The 22,500-nt window shown below is 44.3% G+C and overlaps 1 protein-coding gene across 2 annotated transcripts in view; it reads left to right on the top strand.

Moving 5' to 3' along the window:
- Positions 1 to 22,500, top strand: part of LOC138946365 (uncharacterized) — a 160,666-nt gene that overhangs the window by 94,585 nt on the left and 43,581 nt on the right. For both annotated transcript variants that reach the window (XM_070317936.1, XM_070317938.1), the window contains exons 3-4: positions 7,187 to 7,323; positions 21,918 to 22,048. In XM_070317936.1, coding sequence (XP_070174037.1) covers positions 7,187 to 7,323; positions 21,918 to 22,048 — 268 coding nt within the window. The remainder of the gene's footprint in view (positions 1 to 7,186; positions 7,324 to 21,917; positions 22,049 to 22,500) is intronic.

The raw sequence follows: 22,500 nt of genomic DNA, 5'->3' as shown, positions 1-22,500 counted from the left end.
AGAAAGTTCACCTGCATTCTCGTCCAAGCATAAATATTGTGTTTACAAAATATAATATCGGTACTTTCCCACAAAGTACAAATAAGTCAACTACATGCAACACACAAAACTGAACCAAAGCTCAGCAACGGTAGCGTTTCCTAACATTACCCCCAACACCAGAAGAAATTTACCTAATTTCTTTCAATCATTGAAACGCTACCTGTACACATATTATGTATACATAACAGATTGAAAACCAGGTATGTACATTAGTCTGTTGGAGAGTGAACACAGTTTTAATCACATACTCGGCTGAGAAAATCTGCTCCAACATTGTCTGAACCCTTAATCGATTCCACTCGCATATCAAAGTTCTGCAAGTACATCACCCACCTCATGATACGATTATTCACAAACTTCGCAGAGTTCAGGTAGGTGAGGGGTTTGTGATCAGTCTGAAGCACGAATTTCACCCCTTGGAGGTAGAGTTCAAATTTCTTGATTCCCCACACGATGGCTAAACACTCTTTCTCCATGGTCGAGTAGTTCTTCTCGGCTCCTGACAGCTTCTTGCTGGCATAGCTGACCGGAAACGGTTTACCTCCATGTTCTTGCATCAGCATGGCGCCGATCCCTTCGTCCGATGCGTCTGTACGCAAGATGAACTCTTTGGCAGTATCAGGAAGGCGTAGCACCGGGTCTCGTGACATCAGGTCGCGCACGGTCTGGTATGCCTTCTCCTGAGCTGGTCCCCAGAGTATTCGGTTGGGGCATCCTTTTCGGGTCATGTCCGACAAAGGCGCCGTTATGGCGGCGAAGTTTGGAATGAACTCTCTGTAGTACCCAGCCAATCCAAGGAAGGATTGCACCTGCTTCTTGGTTTCAGGACGTGGCGCATTGAGGATCTTGGTGACGTTTTCCAACAAAAGCCCCTTTTGCTGGTCTTCCGTCAGGTCAGGTCCCAACTTGACGTCATCCACTCCCTCTTTCTTGTAGAGGTCTCCCAACTCCAGTAGTTCCTCACCGTCGAACTCGTCTAGTTTGGCTGGTTCTTCCACACTTGCTGCGACCTGTACTGCTTCCGGAGGTCTCTCCACATACAGTTTCAGGAGGTTAGCGTGGTAGATCTTGGACTTCTTGCCGACATTCACCTTGTAGTCGTTGATCCCTACCACGGCCTCAACCTCGTATGGGCCTTTCCACTGCATCAGTAGTTTGTTGTGATCAGTGGGAAGCAGTATCAGCACTTTGTTACCTGGTGTAAACTTCCTGTTTACGGCTTTGCGGTCGTAGTAGTGCTTTCCACTATCCTGAGACTTTCTCAAGTTCTCTCGAGCAATCTCGAGAGTCTCCTCCAGTTTCTCTCGCAACTCGAACACGTACTGGTAACTGTTCTTCACTTCAGGTGTGTCCACATCTTTCGTCCACAATTCCTTCAGTATCTGCATCGGGCCTCTCACGGTCCGCCCGTACATCAGCTCGAACGGGGAGAATCCAGTGGACTCTTGTGGCACCTCCCTGTATGCAAACAGCAAAGCATTGATGTAGCGATGCCACCGCCTTGGCTGCTCACTGCATAGTTTCTTCAGCGTGGACTTCAGCGTCGCATTGAATTTTTCGACCAGCCCATTGCACATCGGGTGATAGGGTGTCGTAGTCAAGTGACGAATGCTCAGCAGCCTGTTGACCTCTTCCATGCATTCAGAGACAAACTGTGTCCCCAGGTCTGTGAGGATCTCTTCAGGAACCCCAATTCTGCTGAAAATGTCCACAAGTGCCTCGGCAACAGTCTCGGTGTCAATTTTCTTCAGAGGCACGGCTTCTGGGTACCTGGTTGCATAGTCTACCAGGGTCAGTACCCAACGATGACCCTCTTCACTTGGCGGTTTGATCTCGCCGATGAGGTCAATGGCCACCCTCTTGAAAGGTCGGTCGATCAAAGGCATCTTCTGCAACGGCACTTTCGGGACCCTTCCTCGAGGTATGGTTTTCTGGCAAATATCGCACGATCGGCAGAATCGAGTCACATCTGCATGCAGTCCTGGCCAGTAAAACGCAGCCTGGATTCTGTCCGATGTCTTCTTGACCCCCAGGTGACCTCCCATAATAGAGTCGTGGGCCACCTCCATCACCTGGCGCCTAAGTGGTTGAGGCACCAGAACTTGACGTAATGGCTTCCCACCGTTGACTCTCGCGTGCTGGAACACTCTGTACAGAATCTTGGCCTTCACTTCAAATTGCACAGTGCCTTCGCCCTTAGTCATCTCCTTGACAGGACGACTCCTGTACTTTGTCAAGGTCAAATCAGCTTCCTGTAGCTGAATCAGCCGATCCCTGTCCACGACAGCAGTTGCAGAACTGTTGGTGACCCTGAGTGGCGTAGTTGTTTTGTCTTTCTTCGCCTGGGCTCTGGTCGTCACAGCGCTTACAACCTGCGGCTGGTCGCGGCGATGCACAGTTGCTCTGTCATCTCGTAACAGTTCGCTGATATCTTCATTCGCGAATGGCAGTGGGTCTTCCTCCTCAGCAGCAGGCTGAGCTGAGCCCATTCTCCATTCGAAATCAGGGTCATCAGGACGTCTCGCACCCCCAATGTTCCCAATTAGTAGATCGTACAAGGGCTTCTTCAGGCAGACGGCCTCAACTTCTCCGGTGAAGTATGGAGTATCGATCTGGATTTTTACCACTGGTGCCTTCACGCATTTGCTGTCAGCCATGAGCGTCCACTTGAAGTCACCAGTGAACTTCTCTGTCGGCACCAGATCTTCTTTGACAATGATTCCATTGCAGCCCGAATCTCTGAGAACAGTCACTTCCTGCTTCTCAACAAATCCCTTCGACACGGGCATGTTCGACACTGACACAGCTGCGCTGGCAACGACAGAGATTGACCTGCCATTGGCGAGTAGAAGCTGGCCATCAGATATACATTCTTCCACGTCCGATGGTGTATCCACTTGCTCGGCAGCCCTTGGGAGTATGACGCTGCTCGCACATACTTGTTGGTTCGAGCCACTCGTTTGCCTCTTGTTGTCGTAATATCTCCGTCGATGTTCTTGCGCTTTGTCATTGACATGTCCGTTATTTTTCTTTTGGGGACAGTTGGCAACTCGGTGGCCCTTGGCATTGCAATGGAAACACGTTATGTTCTGCCCTTCATTGGATGATGGTGCGGACTCAGTTTGTCCCTTGGCAGGTTGGTTTCCCTGGTTCCCACTCTTCTGGAAAGGTTTCGATGACTTTGACGTCCACCGGGTCCTTCCATGAGCAATGAAATAACGCTCAGCAGCATCAGTAATGTCCTTCAAACCCCGCAGTTTTTGCTCTTCCAAGCGGGTCGCCAGGTCCTTCGGGCAGGCATTAAGGAACTGCTCCTTCACGATCAAGTCCCGCAGACTCTCGTATGACTGCTCTTCACCTGATAACTCCACCCACTTCTGCAGGTATGACGACAGGCGCTCCACAAACTGGCTCGGTGTCTCTCCAGACAATGGCTGGCATTCGCGGAAGCGTTGACGGTAGCCCCTTTCAGTGAAGTTGTAGCAACGCAACAGAGCTTCCTTCAGTACATCATAGTCTCTGGCGTCATCGTTTGAGAGTCTAGTGTAGACCTCAAGTGCTGCCCCAGTCAAATGTGCGCTGAGTTGAATCGCCCAGTCGTCGCGCTGCCATCTAGCACTCTCAGCGAACCTCTCGAATCTTGCAAGGTAGCAGTCGATCTGGTCCTTCCCGTCAGCGAATGCTGGAAGTTTCGGTGCCCTGTGTAACATTTGCTGCTGGTTATCTCTTTGGCGTGGTGCCTCGTGCTCATTTTGAACACGCACCATTTCTGTCTGAAGCTCTAAGCGCTTGGTCTCCATTTCTATCTGGAGCTCTAAGCGTTTCAGCTCCATTTGCTTTTCTTCACGCTGTGCTTCTCTTTCTTCACGTTCACGCTCACGCTGCGCTTGTCTTTCTTTATCTTCACGCTGCGCTTGTCTTTCTTCACGCTGCGCTTGTCTTTCTTCACGCTGCGCCAGCAGTCGTGTCTGGGACTCGACGAACTCCGTCAACTGCTTGCCTTTCAGTCCCAGTTCAACTCCTTTTGCCCAGAATTCAGCCATTCTGGTCTTTTCCGGTGCGTTCGTCTGTATTCTTTCACAGCCACGAACGTAGACGAATGTAGTCTTCTAAAAGAACACAGTCTCTACTGCACCTCCGATGCTTCTCTCGTCGCTGTTCACCTTCGTAGACGCAGGCTGCCACCCTCCTCGTCTAACGTGACGGCGCACTCTGCTCACGATACGTACACGACGTACCTCAGTCGTATTTCGTAGTATTAATGCACTAGCTCCGCGACGAAGTCCGTCTCGTCCAAACGGCAGCTAACCTCTGTAATCCCGATACACTCCGGCGTCGCTCACCGTACCGAGCTGCGGCGATTACCAAACTCTTCACCAGTCACACCGAATCCACGGTTCCGTAGTCTCAATACTGATCCCTCAGGATACACCCGATTGATGGCTACCTCCTGTGACTGTCTTGACGCTGGTCCTTGTTGCTGGAAAACCCTTGGCGTTAAACGTAGATCCTTGGCTTGGCCCCCAATTGTTACACGACACTTGAGATTGCCACAAGTTCTCAAACGTCGTATAGTTGTGTTCTTTTATTCTACGTCGCCCGTCTTCGCAGCAGCAGAAAACAACTCGTCAAATTGAGTTCGAGGATTTATTTAGCATTACATACATACAACTGCACATCTAGCAGAACTCAAATAGAAGCTTTCTTAACATTCAAATCGCGCTGGCATATATAGTAAATACTCAATCTCGAGAATATTCCAGACCGAACACGATACAACTACATTATACGAGCCGTGCATGGACTAAACTAGCGACATTCTCTTATGACGTACATCAAAAGGGCCGACGCACTTAATCCGAACGAACGCCACGAACTCACACTAAGAACAGCATGGTAAACAACTTGTTTTGACAGGACTAGAAAGTTCACCTGCATTCTCGTCCAAGCATAAATATTGTGTTTACAAAATATAATATCGGTACTTTCCCACAAAGTACAAATAAGTCAACTACATGCAACACACAAAACTGAACCAAAGCTCAGCAACGGTAGCGTTTCCTAACACCATCAACAAATGCCCACACTGCACAGTGACCACACACACTGTTGTGGTTTTTGTTTTTGTTTTTTTGTTTTTGTTTTTTTAACTAAGGGGACTGGTTGCACTGTATGGTGTTTGACATTTTGATTTAAAGATAGTACACCTATAGCGCCACCGCAACACGGTGGCCTGGTGGTAAGGCGTCCGCCCAGTGAGCAGGAGGTCGTGGGTTCGAACCCTGGCCGGGTCATACCTAAGACTTTAAAATTGGCAATCTAGTGGCTGCTCCGCCTGGCGTCTGGCATTATGGGGTTAGTGCTTGGACTGGTTGGTCCGGTGTCAGAATAATGTGACTGGGTGAGACATGAAGCCTGTGCTGCGACTTCTGTCTTGTGTGTGGCGCACGTTAAATGTCAAAGCAGCACCGCCCTGATATGGCCCTTCGTGGTCGGCTGGGCGTTAAGCAAACAAACAAACAAACAAACAAACAAACCTATAGCGCCACTGTTGAGTTTTGGTATGTGACCAAGTGGTGGGATGGTCGCATCCCATTTAAAAGTATGGCCAGATCTGAGATGGTGAGTCGAATGTGTTACGTTTATACGGGAAGTACTGTGGCTTTAAAGATACATTATTTCGCTTGTAGGCCATTGTGTAAGTCATCATATAAGCAGCCCAGGCTCTTTAAAGACAAGCGACACCGATTAAACAAACCAGAATGATTACGTTGCTTCTCGCATGACTCCCTCTTCCAAAGTCATTCTCTGACGTCAAAGGCGAAACAAAATTCAATGACGTTCTCATGACGTCACGTAAACATTCCGTCGCTTCTCCTGCACGTCTCCTACAAACCGACACAGGATTTCGATAACCAAGTTCGCCTCGGTGACTTCGTCATAAATATCAGCAGGAAAAAATTACTCGTAAGGTCACCGCTAGACTGTGCATGTATCGGTATCGTATGTGATTAATATCAAATGAGAATATATTGCACTCAGATACTTGTCCAGATTTAACAGCCTGGTTGCTACCTGTGCAGAGTGGCAAGCAAAGTGGCGTTAGTTACGAAATTACTTCAGCAACAAATTGCCATGTTCCACAGGAAGCCGCGATGTTGGAAGAATGGGTATTTACTACACTATATTGGGTGTGCACATTAAAGATCCCACGATTGATGTATTGTGTAAAAAAAAATTCCATCTCACACGGCATAAATAAATCCCTGCGCCTTGAATATGTGCGCGATATAAATTGCATAAAATAAAAATTAAAATACAAAAAATAAATCCCTGCGCTTAGAACACCCACGGAATACGCGCGATATAAGCCTCATATTGATTGATTGATTGATATGTATATATGCGAGGGAACACGCAAAGCAAATTATCGTTAATGTTGTGTGAATCATAAGATTCTGAAGAGTTCCAACGTTAAAGGCAAAGTCTTTCCCTTGCAAACAAAGAAACCTTCTTTGAAACCTCCTTTCGATCTCTTGTCAAGTGTTAAAAGCACAGTCCTTCATATGAACACACTATTTCTTTCTATCTCTTTTCCGACTTTAAAGGCACAGTCTTTGCCATAAAAAACAATTACACAGTAACATGCTTCCATTTGAAACTTCGAAGTCGCCATCGTGGATTGTAATTCAATCAAGTTGGCGTTTTAATGAAACAGATCCTGTGATTGGTCAGAATGTCCCAACTCCTTTAAAATGATCGGTCATTAATTGTCGATGTACACTCGCTAAAACAGCCACTGACAACCTGCTGGCGAGGCGCATTGGGGCATTCTGACCAATCACAGGATGTGTTTCATTAAAACGCCAGAAGTTCCGGAGTCCCTGTCTGAGCGATCGAGAAGAAGAAGAAGATTAATACGCCAACTGATACTATTTCAAATTTGCCCAACCTTTTGCAGGGAATAAGACCATCCTTTAAATTTGGACACACACCAAACATCAGCATCATGTTTGCTTCCAGTGCAGATCGAGTTGAATTTTTTTTAAATTTTGGCATGAATTAATTTCCTAAAAGTCACTGAAGCATTCAGTACCACCGTTTCTCGTCCAAGTCTAAGACCTAGTTTCCCTATTTGTTGCAGAGAAACTGCTAGACCTCTTGGATGCCGTGTACCACGAGAAATGGCGAGAGTTCCCAGAGTACGCCACCTACAGTGGTTTCCATAGCTACGACGACGCCCTGGAGTCCTTCACCTTGGATGCCTTTGACAGGAGAAAGGTCAGCGAAGAAAACGTTGATTTGTTTTGTTTTGTTGTGTGTGTGTTGTTGTTTTCCACCCAATAGAATGCAAAGCGCATTATCCTCCTTCAAATAGTAAGTGGTATTAATCCCCGGCTTACGTTTGTTGTGATGATCTGTTTCTGTTTGAATTATTGTAACGGGTCATTCCGATATGGCTGGATTCAAAAAGAGTTTATAATTGTTTTTATTGTTTAAACCATTGAATGGTTAATACTTGTTGTTGACTTACATTACTCACAGCAATCAGAACCGATGATGGTTTTTTGTGTGTGATTGATTGGTTAGTATTTTGTTGATTGAAATTAGACAACACCAATCAGAACCGAAGAAGTAATTGTTAATATAAAACATTCTCAGTAACAGTCGACTTTGCTGGACCGCAAAATACCAGTTGATTGATATATTTATTAGTCAACATTAGTCACAACCGAAGAAGTAATAATCTTTTTTTCCAGGAAACAGTATACTGAGTAACTGTCGCCATTGCTGAACCGTAAACCCGCCAGTTGTTTAATTAATCCCGTGCCGTTCATTGATTTATATGTAACCCGAAGAAAAAGGCAAACAATTCAGTCACAGCTACGATAAAGGATGGACTCACTGTTGCCAAACATGGTGAGGACCCGGTTGATAGATGACGCGGGTCAAAGCTCGACGAAATCGATTTGCACACTGCTAATTTACGATCTTCTAAGTATTAAGCTAACCCCTGAGATTATATGTGTGTGTGTGTGTGTGTGTGTGTGTGTGTGTGTGTGTGTGTGTGTGTGTGTGTGTGTGTGTGTGTGTGTGTGTGTGTGTGTGTGTGTGTGTCAGTGTGTGTGTGCGTGTGTGTGTGTCCCTCTCGCTTTCTCTCTCTGTCTCTCTCTGTCTCTTTCTCTTTCTCTCTCTCTCTCTCTCTCTCTCTGTCTCTGTCTCTGTCTCTGTCACTCTCTCTCTCTCTCTCTCTCTCTCTCTCTCTCTCTCAATTGCCCTTTTAAATGTTCTCAGTCTTTATAGACATCTCATCTCATCTTCTGCAATGGTTTCCATTGTCCGCGCAAACACTGCGGTGCCACTCCGTGTCTGGTTCGCCTGAGGCCCGTGCCTATTATGCACGGAGTCACGAGCCGAGTATCGCACCCGTGTACTGTTTACACCGCAACCTGTCAAAGCACGCGCGGGCCTCAGGGGAACCGAAAGAAAAATACAGCGGTCAGTGGGGGGAGGAGGAAATAGTTTGGGATGAAGTGTAGGACGGGGAGTCAGGTATAGGGCAGGAGATGTCTGTGTACTAGTTGCTATGATGTCTGGGAGTGATTTGTGCCATTGTTAAAGGCTGCGTCCCACGGTTGGTCAAGGTCGTGGAAAGTCGACGATTTTCGGAAATAACTCCGTTGGGTTTGTATGGGTGGAGGAAGAGTTACCTTTCCTTGCAAAACCTCTGCCAAACATTGAAGGGGCCAATCACTAGCGAGGGGGGGGGGGGGGGGGGGGGGGTCGGAAACAGGTGCTCGACGGAGCTATTTTCCGAATCCAATAGAAATGTTTCTCTGATTTTTTTTTCTATTCCTCAGTTCCTACTGTTTGGGAGACTTTCTGTAAGATCCCACCAATATTGTGTGGTATGTTTAGCGTTTAGTAAGTCGCTGACTGCAGGTTGTACTTTGCAGGTATGAACAAAGAAAGGGTTTGTAAGAATAAGGCTGATCCTAGACTCAAAAAGTGAACAGGAATTTTGCTTAAAGATCTTCTCTGAATATCTGGAATATCCAAAGCTTTTTGGGCGTTCACTAAAACTTAATAATTGAGACAAACACACTAAGACAGGCTCCTGATGAGGATTTGCCCCCCCAGAAGATGTATCATTTGGATACTCTGACAGGATATAATGTACTTGTTTAAAAAAAAAAAAGAACCTGGAGCTTTTGTAAGATACTTTTTAAGTCGTTTCAAGTCTGGGAACGACCATCGATTATCCAGTACGTCAGTCCTAATTGAAATGCAAATGCCATGCGGCATCTAGCTGACCGGCACGGTTGGCCTAGTGGTAAGGCGTCCGCCCCGTGATCGGGAGGTCGTGGGTTCGAACCCCGGCCGGGTCATACCTAAGACTTTAAAATTGGCAATCTAGTGGCTGCTCCGCCTGGCGTCTGGCATTATGAGGTTAGTGCTAGGACTGGTTGGTCCGGTGTCAGAATAATGTGACTGGGTGAGACATGAAGCCTGTGCTGCGACTTCTGTCTTGTGTGTGGCGCACGTTATATGTCAAAGCAGCACCGCCCTGATATGGCCCTTCAGTCGTGGTCGGCTGGGCGTTAAGCAAAACAAACATGCGTCTAGCTGGAACTGAAATTGGAGAAAACCGGAAAGGCTTGGTAATGGACAACTTTGATCCCTACCGTAAATGGAAAAAGTCCTCACTTCCACTTCTTGCACCTTTAGCTGAAGAAAAAAAAACCCAGTTTGTTTAGGATTTCCCAGACCGTTACGAGTTTTGTTTGTATTAACTCATTGTCTCCCAGGTACGGATATATCCGTACCCACTCATATGACTCTATCTGACCAGGTACGGATATATCCACTCAGACTGTTAGCTTCAGTCGCTTACTGTAACGTCCATCTTACGCCTGCATTCCAGCGTGTTGATACACAGTTTCTACACAGTTTCTACAATTCTGGGTGACCTGCTTTAGCACAGCTGGTCTCGGCTACAAAAAAAACTTGGTTAACATAGGTGGAGTAGAAAGTGTTAAACACGTTTCAAGTACTTCTACATAACAACACATTGCTTTTGAACCTTGACTTCCTTTTTTTGTGTCTACCAAACGTAACACAATTGTAAAACAAACGTCATTTTGATTAAAAGACTTGATGGGTTGTGAGAACTTGTTCTGCGCAGTTGTAGGTGTATTTTGGTCAATTTCATTTTGCGAGATAAACTGAGATACAGGAGATCAACCACAACACATTCTCTATGAGATTATCGGCTATTAGTCAAAGTAGAGGAGACACAATCCTGTCTCCTGCTCACGGGGGGTAAATGCAAAATGTCGCACTGTTACACATTTACACAACATTATAGTGATTTACGAACCTTCAAACGGCAGGACATCTTGCAATATTAAAAGCATATGTTGAGCGTTATCAGGACTAGATCACGATTTGATGGACATTGCGTGATTGTGACAGAAAAGCTTGAGCACGTGCAGTCCACAGATTGTATCAGTGGTGATGACATATAGCTGTTAAAAGACATGAGAAGTCTTTATTTTGATGGACATTACGGTCCTTCTGGCTCCCTCTGTCATGTTCACCACGACAGATCTGTGACAGAGGATAAGAGCATCATTCCACCTGGACACATACCACAAATTAATAGAGTGCCACACACACACACACACACACACACACACACACACACCCACACACATACACACACACACACCCACACACGCACACACACACACACACATACCCACACACACACACACACATACATACATACACACACACACCCACCCACACTCACACACACATACCCCCCCCACACACACACACCCACACACACACACATACCCACACGCACACACATACCCACACACACATACCCACACACACACACACATACCCCCCACACACACACACACACACACACACACCCACACACACACTGACACACACACACACACACACACACACACACACACACACACACCCCACCCCCGTGACACCTTTGTCAATCTGAAAAACATATTCATTGCAATGCAACAACAAATTCCCACTCTGCACAGGAAACAGTCAAGTTGATGAATTGTGGTATGTGTCTGAGTGGAAAGATGCTCTTATCAGTCCTGTGTGAAAGATGCTCTTATCAGTCCTGTGTGAAAGATGCTCTTATCAGTCCTGTGTGAAAGATGCTCTTATCAGTCCTGTGTGAAAGATGCTCTTATCAGTCCTGTGTGAAAGATGCTCTTATCAGTCCTGTGTGAAAGATGCTCTTATCAGTCCTGTGTGAAAGATGCTCTTATCAGTCCTGTGTGAAAGCTTAGACCAATCTGTGGTGGTGCACATGATAACTTACAAGGGAAGGAAGAATCCTTTACCTGAAGTCTGTCCTCCACGAATAGTTCTATAGAACAGTTGAAGGCTCCCACTACATCTTCTGTGTCAGTCTTGGTCATGGTAAAGATTTGTAGTCTTCGTAGAAGGAAATCGGAGACGATGATTTTGAAGTCGTCAATGCTGTTTTACTATGGTCAACTGGTGAAACTGATAGAACTATCAAGATACATTTTGTGTGAATATTTGTTTGTCTGTACACTTAAAAGACCGTTGGGTCGAAGTATCTGTGAATGTATTGTTTTGTCAATAACAAACGTTCCAACAACCTACCTTTCTTGTTTTTTGATTATGGTCAACTGGATCAGACATCTCAAGCGAGCACTTAATCATCGTTCGATAATGAATATCATACAAGACGTACAAGTCTGTTAAAAATGGTAATTCCTTATTCTAATTATACTTACCATGCCTCACAGTTGCACCGTTTCAAAGTGGAAGCATGCGCAAGATTTCCGCCGGAAGTAAAGGTATCTGCATAGTGTCTAGATACCGCTACGCGGCGAAATATGCAACGAATTCTTTGAGAATCGCGAGTGTAGTTGGAGCTAGTCGCCCTGGGCTGTGAGACATGTACGGTTTGTGCAAGTAAATCGTTAATTTGTGGATTTGATCAGTAAATTGAAACCTTTTTTGACATAAAAAGAGCACTGGTTTTAAGAGAGACACGTTTACCTCTTCTTCTCTCTCTGTCGTCGTTATTGCAGTAACGCTGAGTTTAAAAACCTAGCCTAATTTTTTTTTAAAGAATCTCGAGTGGATTCAGCTCTTTCTCACCAGGTCCACAATGGACCGATAACATTTAATTGGAGCTCTTGATAAGACATGGCTTCCTGCATGAATGCTGGCAAATTGCTCCCCACAGCACAGCCTCACTGCAGTTCCGTTTTTTGCTAAAGGGCAGGTAACAATTAGCAGCGTCTTATCTATGGCAGATCAAAGTGATCTGCCCCTGCACGTGCCTGGCACGCGCACAAGCTCCCGGATGATCTTGCAAAACGACGGAAGGGAATGGGGAAGAAAGTAAACGCCAGTGGATCTGGTTTGGAAAACGATAACATCGTGAGGTGATTTTTCTTTTTCTGGCAGTGTTCGGGGAGATGTAAAGAAATGTTGGAAACTTCAGTGGGGGGATGTTATCTTTCAATTAACGATAGAAACAGTGTAGGCTCACAAAAAATGGATTTCATTTCAGGCGAGAGAGAGAGAGAGAGAGAGAGAGAGAGAGAGAGAGAGAGAGAGAGAGAGAGAGAGAGAGAGAGAGATACAGAGACAGACAGAGACAGACAGAGACAGAGACAGACAGAGACAGAGAGGGAGAGAGAGACAGCCGAGAGAGAGAGAGAGGGCGAGAGAGAGGGCGAGAGAGAGGGAGAGACAGAGAGGGAGAGAGAGACAGAGAGAGAGAGAAATCAAATCAAATCAAATCAAATCAAATTTTTTTCACGAGGGTTGTGGCATAAACAATACAAACGAGCTTTTTTTCAACCAGCCCTTCGCCCAGAGATGGACTATTTTAATCATATATGTATACGTATGTGAGTGCGTACACGTAAATTCAATTAAACTTTGTTTATTTAAATAATAAAACAAATATAAAAAAATATAAAAAAGGCAGAAAGAGAGAGAGACAGAGACAAAGACAGACAGACAGACAGACAGACAGAGAGAGACACAGAGACAGAAACAGAGACACCGAGAGAGGAAGACAAAGAAGGAGACAGAGAGATAAAGACAGAAACAAGTCGCGTAAGGCGAAATTACTACATTTAGTCAAGCTGTGGAACTCACAGAATGAAACTGAACGTAGTCCACCGCTAGTGCAAAAGGCAGTGAAAGTGACGAGCCTGTTTGGCGCGGTAGCGGTTGCGCTGTGCTTCATAGCACGCTTTACTGTACCTCTCTTCGTTTTAACTTTCTGAGCGTGTTTTTAATCCAAACATATCATAATATTATGTTTTTGGAATCAGGAACCGACAAGGAATAAGATGAAATAGTTTTTAAAGGCAGAGTAAGCCTCCCGTAAACCATCACAGATACGGTCAGGCTTTTACACACAGTACAAATACCCTTTCATTTAAACACTCACCGATTGAGAACATCCTAGGTGCCCTCAGTAAAGAGCGAACAATTTTCAAAGAATTTATTTTTGCGTGGTTTATCTTACCCCTGAGCCATCGTGAACCCGTGTGATCCAGTTTCCCTTTTTCACAATGTAGTCGTAAGTTAGTTATTTGAATGCGACTATTTACAATAGCACGTTTTTATGCACGAAACAAACGGCTGTGGTTCACAAGAACTCTAGCGATGGCTTTTGACTGTTGAGAACAACGGCGATATGCACTGATAAACCGGCGTCGTCGGCTACGACCCTTGCGTGACCCTGCTTCCGGGCTTTTCTTTTTTCAAACTTTCACAACTTCGAATTGTTCTGATCTTGTCTTGATGAAAAAAGAATTCTTTTATGATTAAAGAATGTTTGTGTAACAAGCTGTCAATTTATTATTTAGATTTTAAAAGTTAGGTCTAGCGCAAAAACGCACCACGGTCCAAAAACATTTTGATAATCATCGATTCACGGCTATCGCCAGTTTACATTGATAGAATGAGACCCGAAGGGAAGTAACTCATGTTTGACCTGAGTTCAGGATGGGTCCAAAAAGTGTTCGAGACAATCTGCAAAATTAATTCTTTAAAAATTGCTCGCTCTTTACGTAGGGCACCTAGGATGTTCCCGTTTGGTGAGCGTTCAAATGGAAGGGTGTTTGTACTGTGTGTAAAAGCCTGACGTACAGTATCTGTGATGGTTTAGGGGAGGCTTACTGTCCGGGCGTGAATTCCGGTATTCATAACAGCCGTCCAGCACCAAAACGAGGCGCCATTGCTGTTGAGGCCAAGTCCACGAAAATAAATTCTTTGAAAATTTCTCACGCTCGACAGAAAGCAGCCAGGATGTTCCCGTTCGGTGAGCGTTCAAATGGAAGTATGCTTGTACTATATGTAGACGCTCGGGGAGCTCTGTGATGGTTTACGGGAGGCTTACTGTGCCTTTAAAACGTCATTTCGGAAAATTAATTTTAATCATAATTTTCATATTTTTAATTTTCAGAGTTTGTTTGTAATCCAAATATAACATATGTATATGTTTTTTTAATCAGAAAATGACGACGAATAAGATGAAATTGTTTTTGGATCGTTTAATAAAAAATAATTTTAATTACAATTTTCAGATTTTTAATCATTCATTAGTTTTTAAGCCACCAAGCTGAAATGCAATACCAAACCCCGGCTTTCGTCGAAGATTGCTTTGCCAAAATTTCAATCAATTTGATTGAAAAATGAGGGTGTGACAGTGCCGCCTCAACTTTTACAAAAAGCCGGATATGACGTCATCAAAGGTATTTATCGAAAAAATGAAAAAAACGTCCGGGGATATCATACCCAGGAACTCTTATGTCAAATTTCATAAAGATCGGTCTAGTAGTTTAGTCTGAATCGCTCTACACACACACACACGCACACACACACCCACACACACACACACACACACATACACCACGACCCTCGTCTCGATTCCCCCCTCTATGTTAAAACATTTAGTCCAAACTTGACTAAATGTAAAAACAGAGAGACAGAGAGAGGCAGACAGACAAAGAGAGAGAGAGAGAGAGAGAGAGAGAGAGAGAGAGAGAGACAGACAGACAGACAGACAGGCAGACAGAGGCACAGAAAGACATGCAGACAGAGAGGCACGGAGACAGAGACAGAGAGAGGCTGATACAGACATCAACAGTGACAGAGACAGAGAGAGACTGATACAGACATCAACAGTGACAGAGACTGAGACAGACTGATACAGACATCAACAGTGACAGAGACAGAGAGAGACTGATACAGACATCAACAGTGACAGAGACTGAGACAGACTGATACAGACATCAACAGTGACAGAGACAGAGAGAGACTGATACAGACATCAACAGTGACAGAGACAGAGAGAGACTGATACAGACATCAACAGTGACAGAGACAGAGACAGACTGATACAGACATCAACAGTGACAGAAACAGAGAGAGACTGATACAGACATCAACAGTGACAGAGACAGAGAGAGACTGATACAGACATCAACAGTGACAGAGACAGAGAGAGACTGATACAGACATCAACAGTGACAGAGACTGAGACAGATGTACAAACAGATGCGACAGATGACTACGTATATTATTGTTAAGAAGCATTAAGTCATGTATATATATAAAACAAATTAATTATCTGCAATGATAAAACACTAGCAAGGGCGACAAAGGCAAACCCAAAACAAAGGATGAAGGGCAAAGAGAAGAAAGAAAATTGCTCCAAGCCTTTTGCACAAGACAACAATACACGGATGAGATTGAAGTCGTGTTAGAAGAGAATACCTTAGCGGTATTCTGTTCTAAGCCTTGGAGAGCGCCCGAGGGACACCTCAAAGCAAAACTACAAGAACAGAGGGGCCCAAACAGCTAGCTGCAAGAGCAAGCTTCAGTTTGTCTGCACCAGTTTCTTTGAAATAAAATCAAGATTCTCTCACGTCAAACCTGTCTTGTTTGGTTCGCAATACCGCAGAAAAAGTACCGATTGTACTGTTGTAAAAAAAAAAAAAAAAAAAAAAAAGACTGCTCCGTTAGCCTATCGGGCTAACCTGCAAGTTTACATTCGTATCACATCAACTGCACGCTTAAAAAGAATCAGCAGATGGTTGTACCTCTGTGTTGGTTTTGTATGGATTGTGGTGGAGAAAGGGAGAAATGTGCACTGTATGAAGAAATTAGCAGAAATGGTCGCTGTTATACGAAGGTTTTCCAATGCTATAAGTATAACAAGTCGCGTAAGGCGAAATTACTACATTTAGTCAAGCTGTGGAACTCACAGAATGAAACTGAACGCACTGCATTTTTTCACAATGACCGTAGTCCGCCGGTCGAGCAAAAGGCAGTGAAATTGACGAGCCTGTTTAGCGCGGTAGTGGTTGCGCTGTGCTGCATAGCACGCTTTTCTGTACCTCTCTTCGTTTTAACTTTCTGAGCGTGTATTTAATCCAAACATTATCATATCTATATGTCTCGACATGTATTTCTCTCTCTCTTGACTGTATACAGAGATAAGAACAGCCTCGCTTTCACCTAGATCCTGCCTAAAATCAATTTCGGACCTCATGTTCAGACTCGGCGTAATGATTCCGAAAGGACTACTTTTTAGTGGTCAAGTTCAGTCGTCCGCATACTCGAAAGTGAAAAAAAGATGAAACGTTCTGCTACAGTATCGGAGGATGAACTGTCGAAGAAGAAAAAGAATCTCGTGCAAACCGAGCGGCTCCAACACAATTCAAGGCAATGTGCCGGCTGATGCACAGAGCGGGCGAGCCCATTATCCTAAAGGGGGGATTTCACAAAAGAAGAACTGATCAACATCTTCTCCGACGAAAATGAGTTCAATGACCTCGGAGCAGATCGATCTTGCAAACCTCCTTCCAAGCAACATTCATTTCACCAACTGCCAGATCAAATCCCTCACCATCAACATTATCAATAAATAAACCCTTGATTGACAAACCTTACGCACATTACCCGCCTCTCAAAATGAAATCGGTCGACCCACGTAGGCCTAAGTCGGAAAGGTCGCTTTGATGTTGGGAGAACTTGCGTATTTTCATTTCATTTATTGTTGTTCATTACCGTTCATTGCCGTTTCAGAATTGTATTCTCTTTCTTCCAGACGATTGCTTTTTTGTTGAAACCCAAGAAAAGTTGAATTCATTATAATTTCAAACACGATACAATTGGTCCTACTTTTCCAAGCGTATGTCTGTGACGTCGAATGGAATGCGAGTGATTAGGTTTGTTGATTTTGCTCGGAGAAGTGGTCCGTGTTCAAGCAAGTTTCTTTCTTCTTTGAAAACAAAAACCCTAAGACCAGTGAATGTCGAGATATATATGTTAATTGAATCTGTGATCCAATTAACGTATAATGTTTTTGGAATCAGGAACCGACAAGGAATAAGATGAAATTGTTTTTAAATCTATTTCGGAAATTTTATTTTAATCATAATTTTTATATTTTTAATTTTCAGAGCTTGTTTTTAATCTGAATATAACATATTTATATGTTTTTGGAATCAGAAAATGATGAAGAATAAGATAAACGTAATTTTGGATCGTTTTATAAAAAAATAATTTTAATTCCAATTTTTAGATTTTTAACGACCAAAGTCATAAATTAATTTTTAAGCCTTCAAGCTGAAATGCAATACCAAAGTCCGGCCTTTGTCGAAGATTGCTTGGCCAAAATTTCAATCAATTTTATTGAAAAATGAGGGTGTGACAGTGCCGCCTCAACTTTTACAAAAAGCCGGATATGACGTCATCAAAGACATTTATCCAAAAAATGAATTTTTTATCACAATGCCTGGAATGAAAAACACGTATATTGCTATGACTTAGTCAAGCGAATGCGCACCTTAAAAACGTAATTAATTCATGCAATCGTTTGAAACGAATACCAGTGTACCAGAATAACACTTGGTAAAGCATCTAGAGTTTCAGCTTGAATTCACACGTATCAATGTTGTAAATGTGTACAGAAATCTGAAGTCTCTGTTTTTGCATCCGACACAGTTTAGGTTTAATTATAATTTTGTATCGCAAATCCTGCAATAAGTTCTATGTCCTTTGCAATACTGACACTGTACAAAATACCACAAAAATATGTTGACAGACTGACTGGTGTTAATGAACTGGAGTTTTGCCTTTTGGTTTGCAAGGCCGCGATTTTGGGATGACCTGCATGATTTCTTGACTTTTTTGGTATCAGGAAGGTGTTATCAGAGAAGAATATCTTTGCTGTGTTTGGGAGAAAGAACATCGCGCGCAGGGTGATGTCAATTGAATATCGCGCCTTTCAATATGACGTCATGTGCCTGTTCCAAACTCTAGCTAGTGTACGCTCCCTCTCTTTCACGTTGATATATTTAACGATTATACCAGACAGTTTTCTTTTTTAAGAATGTTATGTCCGTGTGTGCATGTCAGTTTCATGGTATAGGACTGCGCTACCGTTGACATTTTCTCACAACCTCTGCCGCGATACCTTTTCAGTGTGGTCCGAAGGCTGTTTCATTTCTCTCATCGTGTACATCTATTCTAACCTCCAGAACAGATTCACGACGGCGAAAATCTGGCCGAAAATAGAGTAATCTTGGGCGTGCTACAACAATATCAGACGTCTCCTGCACCCTAGGTCACCAAATATTTACTCCGCCGATATTCAGTCTTGTCGTCAAGACGATACAATCTTTGGATTCGCCGAGACTTCGTCACTTCCGTCGGTCTTTTCTCCTCCCTCCGCAAAACTGAAAAGACGCTTTTCAGAGCAGGAGGACAAAGTTTACGAGGTGCTGAATGACTGAGGGCTGAGACGACGAGCCAGCAAATATGTTTACGACAGAAGAAGAGGAGCAGACGCAACGCATAAAACAAATCCCGCGCCTCTTTGAGAATTGCTACAAATACTTTGCTATTTGATGTAAAGTCGCCATTTTCTTTTTGGTTTGTTTTGCGTTGGGCTGACACACACTGACTGAGGGAGAGAGAGAGAGAGAGAGAGAGAGAGAGAGAGAGAGAGAGAGAGAGAGAGAGAGAGAGAGAGAGAGAGAGAGAGAGAGAGACAGAGAGAGAGAGAGAGAGAGAGAGAGAGAGAGAGAGAGAGAGAGAGAGACCCACGAACAAGAACACCGATCCACCCAACTCACCCCCTCCTTTCCATTTTGAACTATTTCTGCTTTTTACATTAAACTTGATCAAGTTTTGGCTAAATGTTTTAACTTAGACTGGGAATAGAGACGAGTGTGTTGGTGTATGTGTGTGCGTGTGTTCGTGTGTGTGTGTGTGTGTGTGTGTGTGGAGCGATTCCGAGAAAACTACTGGACCGATCTTCATGAAACTTCACAGGAGAGTTCCTGGGTATATACACTACTCACAAAAAGTTAAGGATCACTATGAGAAAACCGGTGCTCAATAAAATCAGTTCGCTACTGTTATTTATTCCTCAGTCAAACCAAATTGTTATGAATTCTTGTTCAGCTGTAAGTGGGCAATGCTGTGTTAGTGGAAAAATTGCACGGGATTTTCTACTACTGATCTTGGTAGCAAAAGAAAAAGCGGAAACTTGCGAAAAAGGACCTTGTTTTGGACCGTTCAGCCCGAACACATTGCACAAGCCACATGAAAAAAACCATTATGCACGTGCAAGCACTGCTGTTTATGTGTGAGATGCTGTCACTTGCTTGGCTTTTTGAGAAGACATACCACCAGTATTAGGCATTATCTGACAATGCCTCCACGACGAAAATTGAACGAGTTTGAGAGGGGACGAGCTGCTGCATGGTTCCAAGATGGTGTCCCCCAGCGAGAAGTGGCCAGGCGACTTCACGTGTCCATCTCGGTCATTGTCAGACTGATTCAACGTTTCACAGCCACTGGGAGGGTCCAGGAAAGACGCAGACCTGGGCGACCAAAGAAGACAACTCCACGTGAAGATCGTCTCATTGAACGACTAGCCTTGCAATCAAGAACAGCCTCTTCCAGCATTATTCGAAGGCAGCGGAGGGTGGCTACTAACACCAACATCAGCCAGCAGACCAAACGGAATTGCCTTCATGGGTTTAACCTCCGTTCTCGTCGCCCAGCTGTACGGCCACGCTTAACTCCAGCCCATAGGGCAGCACGCCGCGCCTTCTGAAGACGTCACGTGAGGTGGACACGTCAGCAATGGTCCCAGGTCCTGTTCAGTGATGAATCACGCTTCACCCTGAACCACAACGACGACCGACTCAGGGTCTGGAGGCGCCAAGGGGAACGCTACATTGACACCACTGTCCAAGAAAAGTGGCCTTTGGTGGAGGTTCTGTAATGGTCTGGGGGGCCTTCAGCCTTCACCACAGAACACCCTTGTTTCATGTACAGGGTAACCTGACTGGCCTCCGATACCGGGATGAGATCCTTCGACCGCTGGCTGTGCCTACACTGCAGCAGATGGGACCGCAGACTGTCCACCAGGATGACAACGCTCGCCCCCACAGGGCAAGGGTGGTCAACGACTTCCTGCAGCAGTCTGGAGTCAACAGAATGGAGTGGCCAGCATGCAGTCCCGATCTCAACCCGATTGAGAACCTCTGGGATGAGTTGGATCGCAAAATGAGGAGCAACCACCCCCCTCCCAGGGTTGTTCAGCACCTCTACCAGATGCTGCAGGCTGAGTGGCAGGCGCTTCCACAGAGGATCTTCACCACCCTGGTCAACTCTATGAGGACTCGCTGCGTCGAGTGCCAGAACAGCCAGGGCGGTTACACGCATTACTGAACTTTTGGGAGCATCTGAATGCCATGTCTTGTGATTTCAACGACTTTGTGAAATTAAATTTCGATACGTACACACTTTGATAAAATGTACAGACCAAACGATTGCTCAAAATTGAAGGAAATGTTGTATCGTTATCACTAAAGCATTGAATTAAACGTTTGCCAAATACCAACGCATTGGCTTTCTTATTTGGAAAGTTATGAATTTGTGTGCAAGTGATCCTTAACTTTTTGTGAGTAGCTTATGATATCCCCAGACGTTGTTTTTTCGTTTTTTGATAAATATCCTTGATGACGTCAATTCCGGATTTTAGTGAAAGTTGAGGCAGCACTGTCACGTCCTCATTGTTATCCTTTCATTCACTCTTTCGCTTTGAAGTCCATTTTCAAAAATAGGTCTCCTGTTATCTGTTTCTCTCTGTGAATCCGTTGCTCCAATTTACTTCGAATACTGAATGCCAAAGTGTATTGATTTTCTGCATTTCTGATGACAGGAGAAGCGTTGCATGTACAGAAGATAAAACCAAAGATGTTCCTGCAAAAAACAAAACAAAAAGATGTTTCTGCCAAAGCTGAGTACACCAGCATTACACAACTCACTGAACGATTTCTCTAGCTAACATTTAAGACATGCAATTGCATCTGTTCCATAAAAATAAACATCAAACAGGTGTATCTGATGGCGTACTTTGATAACCTCTCTCAATTCTGACAAATCTTGGAGCAGTTCAACTTTCTGTTAAATTCGTGTGGAAAAGTCCTCAGTGCAGGAGGCCAGATTGAAAAGATATATGTCAGTCTTCCCCGTGAAAACTTGCATTGCCGCAACACCACAGGTACGCCCATTGTGTGTTGCCTTTTTTGAGGGTCATCCTGCAGAAGCCGGGATCGATATTCTTATCCAAACTAAAAAAAAAAAAAGGCCTGGGCAGTAGTGTGGTGGAGTACACAATCGTTTAAACACCCAGAAATGGCGAAGAAGGCGTCGTAATTTCATTGGCAGCAAGTCAATTTGTCCATTCGACTCGTATTTCTATTTTGCGGCTTATAATTTGGTCTGTCTGTCTGCAGGAGTTGGTGGAGGGGTGGCTGAAGGACGCGTCCCGAATCAAGACTGCGCAACTGTCCAACAAGGACCAGCGGGAAACTAGGATCCTCTCCTCCTATCTTCAGACCTTTCTCGACGGTTACAAGTGGAAAGAGTGAGTATGAAGAGGACTGTCTCACATCGAGTTTCATTTCATTTTTCATTTGTACTACTTTTATTGTGACATTGCATCGTATGGAGAAGTCTCACATCGAGTATCATTTCATTTTTCATTTTCAATGCGTTATTGTCCCATCGCTGTGAAATTCGGGTCGCTTCCTCCCAGTGGAAAGCTAGCAGCAACATAGTCGCTCTACCCAAGTCCAGTGCTCTGCCAACTGAGCTATACCGGAAAAGCAACTATTGCAAAATATTGACTCCCGGAGTGTGCGTATCATTGCAAATGCTAACTTCGGCGATCGTTCTTGTATTGTATTGTATTGTATTGTATTGTATTGTATTGTATTGCATTGCATTGCATTGTATTGTATGGTATGGTATGGCATTGCATTGCATTGTATTGTATGGTATGGTATGGTATGGTATGGTATGGTATTGTATTGTATT

This window comes from Littorina saxatilis, linkage group LG13, assembly GCF_037325665.1.
Source record: "Littorina saxatilis isolate snail1 linkage group LG13, US_GU_Lsax_2.0, whole genome shotgun sequence".
Lineage (NCBI taxonomy): Eukaryota > Metazoa > Mollusca > Gastropoda > Littorinimorpha > Littorinidae > Littorina > Littorina saxatilis.
Note: the sequence above shows the minus strand (reverse complement) of the source record. Positions and strands in the feature narration are given on the sequence as shown.